This window comes from Fonticula alba (genome assembly GCF_000388065.1).
Source record: "Fonticula alba strain ATCC 38817 unplaced genomic scaffold supercont2.1, whole genome shotgun sequence".
NCBI lineage: Eukaryota > Rotosphaerida > Fonticulaceae > Fonticula > Fonticula alba.
The window spans coordinates 4,649,916-4,653,586 of NW_009242971.1; the positions used below are offsets into that span (position 1 = coordinate 4,649,916).

The 3,671-nt window shown below is 67.4% G+C and overlaps 2 protein-coding genes across 2 annotated transcripts in view; both read right to left on the minus strand.

The window, feature by feature from the left end:
* Window positions 1–421, minus strand: part of H696_00995 (hypothetical protein) — a gene marked incomplete at both ends in the record, with an annotated part of 3,264 nt that extends 2,843 nt beyond the window's left edge. Inside the window, one exon of the mRNA XM_009494887.1 lies at window positions 139–421. Within this exon, the coding sequence (XP_009493162.1) occupies window positions 139–421 (283 nt within the window). The remainder of the gene's footprint in view (window positions 1–138) is intronic.
* Window positions 422–1,802: 1,381 nt separating this feature from the next.
* H696_00996 (hypothetical protein) overlaps window positions 1,803–3,671 on the minus strand; it is a 3,137-nt gene continuing 1,268 nt past the window's right edge. Inside the window, exons 3-4 of the mRNA XM_009494888.1 lie at window positions 3,434–3,623; window positions 1,803–2,419 (exon numbers count right to left, since the gene is read on the minus strand). Coding sequence (XP_009493163.1) covers window positions 1,869–2,419; window positions 3,434–3,623 — 741 coding nt within the window. The 3' untranslated portion in view covers window positions 1,803–1,868. The remainder of the gene's footprint in view (window positions 2,420–3,433; window positions 3,624–3,671) is intronic.

The following is a 3,671-nucleotide window of genomic DNA, read 5'->3' on the forward strand; positions in this document are numbered from 1 at the left end:
GGGGGGGGGGGGGGGTGCAGGCAGACAGCGGCGCACGCCGATCGCCACGCCACTACGACACAAAGCACGTCGGTCAGGGCGAGACAAGCAAGCCCGGTCCGGGGGAGGCACTGGGGCCACGGAGGAGGGTATGTGTACCGGAGGTCAGGTGGGCGATGCGCGGGGCTCGGCTGTGGGCGCCTGGGCCCGGCGCCGCAAGGACTTCCCGGTGCAGGAGCCCGGTATGCTGGGCCAGCGCGGGTCCCGGCCCGGCCGAGGGGGTCACCGGCGAGGACGCCTCTTCCGGGACCGGGTAGAGGCTGCTCGCGAGGAGCCGCGACGTGAGGTCCGGCCCGAATGTTCGGGCCGAGGCGCAGCTCACCAGCACCAGCAGGGCCACAAGGGCACAATGCAGCACAGCTGACAATGGCCTGGCGGTCATGGTGTTGGACGGTGCGTGAGGGACGGTGCGACACTGGCGCACGCGTGCTGCTTGCGATTTCCTTCGTCGTGGGCGGTCGATCGCGGTCGGTGGCCAAGTTGGAGAGGGGGCTTGCGCGCGACCGTGCGGTGGCGGAGAAGTGGCGAGAGGAGGGGCTAAGAGGGGGGAGTCAAGCGACTGAGGAGGATAAGGTACGGTCGAAAGCCGCCACAGAGCGCGCCCGCTCTTCAGCCTGCATGACAGCGGGGTATGGCGAGTTGCGGTACTTCCAGGAGCCTGCCCACAGGGCGGCCGTCTCCCCTTCGTGCCGCCGGGCCGGAGCCTGGCGTCGATGAGCCTGGTGACCGGTGGCCGGTGGCCGGTGGCCGGTGACTGGAGACCGGTGACCGGGGGCGGGGGCATGGGTAGGGAGGCTAATGCGCGACCGGCATTGGCTCCCTAGACGCTAGAGTGACCAAGCATCTAGATAGCGCCCCACCCATGGCAGGAGCGTCAGGGGCGTTGGAGGTGGGGTGGGGGGGGGGGGGACTCCTGCCCCGCGTTCTCCTTTTCGTGCCTCACTTTCTCGCCCCTGGCCCCGGCCTCGATGAGCCGCTGCCGATCGTGGGGGAGGGAGGCCCGGCGGGGGGGAATTTTATATTATTTCATTTTTTAAATTCAATTCCGGTCAACCCCCGGGCCCAGGCGGGCGATTGTGGGTGGTGCCCCCTCCCTCTGTCTCCCCCCCCGCCACCCATGCCGCCGCCACCCCGTGGCCTGCCCCCTTGGCACTCGGAGCGCGTCGGCCGGGAGAATGTACCGCGGGGCTCTTCTCCGGGGGAGCCATTGCATCCTCCGCCCGGGAGCTCTGTGTGGGCTCGCGCACCATTGCGCTCCATCGCCCCGGGGGGTGCGGGGGCCCGGGGGGAGGATGATCGACACAACTCCTTGCCAGTCTCGCGGCACCCGGCATCATGCGTCGGTGATGTGGGAGGGTGTTTCACTTGCTCGCTCTGTCCCGGGCCTCCTCCTCCGCCTCGAGGAGACGCACAATTGCGGCGGGATAAGCCCCGCAGGGCTCACAGAGCGCAGCACCTTTAAGACCATGGAATTTCTATATACAATTGACTATTACACTTTTATATTCCTGAGCGGGGGAAAATCAAGGGGCATGCACAGGGCAGGATGGGGGGCGCGCGCGCGCGCGCGCGCGCAAGGAGAAGGGGGGAAGACATTCGAGGACCCGGGCGAGTATGCACGTGCGCCGAGAGGGCCGCAGTCCACTCGCGCATGCACAGCCGAAAGATATTTGGCGTCCTTTGGTGGCACACTGGGAATGCACGTGCCAGTCCGTGCTGCTACTTCCCACTCCGCGGGGGAGACGGCAGGCAGGAGGCGGTGGGGCGGGGGGGGGGGAGAACGAGCAAAAGAAAGAGGCCCACAGTGGGGGGCGGCGATTTCCGCCCTCCTAAATGACGCTCATGGTGTAGGCAACCACGCGGGAGATGAAGTCCTCCTTGATGAGGTCCTGGCTCAGCTCGTGGTAGGCGCCGCGGTAGGTGGCCAGAATGGCCTCGGCGTCCGGTGAGAAGGTGCCCGACCCGGGGATGGCGGATGGGCTGGCCCCGGAGAAGATGAGGTCCTCGTGCGGCTGCAGGTAGGCCGGCAGGCTGGCCGTGCCGGCCGGGTCCAGGTCCAGAGATGCCACGGGAGGGGCGCCGGGCTCGCGCGGGGTCCCTCGAGCCACGGCCGAAAGGGCGGAAACAAAGCGCAGGGACGCCGGCTGTGAGGTAATTGCATCCCCATCGCCATGGAGGATGAACAGCCGGGACTTGGCCACATCAAAGATGGGATCCTGGGCCGGCTCAGCAAGGCGGGCCTGGTGATCGGCATTCAGGAGCAGCCGGTCACCCTCCTCGAAGATGAAGAGCCCGGTGCGCAGGGACACATACGAGTGGACCATCGGGTCTTGCTCGTAGGACGCGGCAACGGCAGGGTCGCGCGAGAGGCCGGACGATTCTGCCGAGATGCAAGGGATCGAAGAGAGAGAGAGAGAGATAGGGGGTAGGGATGTGGTCGCATGGTGGGGAAACGAAAAAGGAGGGGTGTGGAGGAAGAGGGGGGGGGGCGAGAGAGGAGGGGGCCCGGAAGTTGGATGTGCAATATCACGACAAGGCCGAATGCGGCGGAGGCGGCATGGTCCACACACCCACCCATACCGGCATGACCCCCATGTGTGGTTGTGTAGCCCCACCCGAAGGGAGGAACGAAAGGAGCGCGCGCGCGCACGCAGGGCATCAGTTCGAGCGGGAGGTAATGCGTGAAGTCGTGTGTGTGTGTGTGTGGGGGGGGGGGGGGGGGGGGGGGGGGGGGGGGGGGGAGGGGGGGGGGGGGGGGGGGGGGGGGGGGGGTCTGCTGTGTGGGGGGGGGCGGGGGGGGGGCCCCGCAAGGGGAAGGCGCGGCGGGCGCACAAAGGGCGAGGGATATGGGGGGGGGCGGGGGGGGGGAGGGGGCGGGCGGCCAAGGAGCGAAACGCGCGATCGGACGCGATTCAGGGGTCGGTGACGCGTAATGGCGTCGTTGGGAAACCGCGCCGAAAAGAAATCAACATGTCGACGGGGGAGAGGGAAAGAGGGCCCCGTAGAACGGCCCAAGGGGAGGGCGGAGGCAGGAGCAAGGAAAAAGAGCAGGCGCAGCCGATGGTTAGACATTGCCAAAAGACCAGGCCTCGGGTGAGCCCCCAGACGGGGCGGCGGGGTATTTCCCCACAATTATTTCCCATGAGAGTGGACCCAAATTAACTGTCCCTATTTTGGAGGAGCCATGGTGAAAATCACCCAACTCTTCCGTCGGCCGCCCCTCCACGCCCCCCCCCCCGGCACCTCGCAAATGTTAATCCCCCTTGTGCTTCCTGGGGGGGGGGGGGGGTCTGCTTCTGGCCGCGTGCCTCTCCCTCTGCTACGGAGGTTGATCCCGGCCGGTCGCCACATCCAGGCCCCCCAGCCTTGGCAAGTGCATGGGCATGCTACGCACCGAGGCCATTGTCGATGGCGATAGAGTCGAGGCCGAAAAAGCGCAGCGCCTTGGCCGCATAAATGGTGGGGGCCATCGGGCGTGACGGCGAGTCCAGAGCCGGGGCACTGGCAATGGTGGCGCGCAGGTGCGCAGGCGGGGCATACGTGGAGAAAACCAGCGCAATTAAGCCGCCAAGGCTGTGGCCGAACTGAAGAGACCCGACCCCGGGGCATGGGGGGGGGGGGGGGGGGGGGGG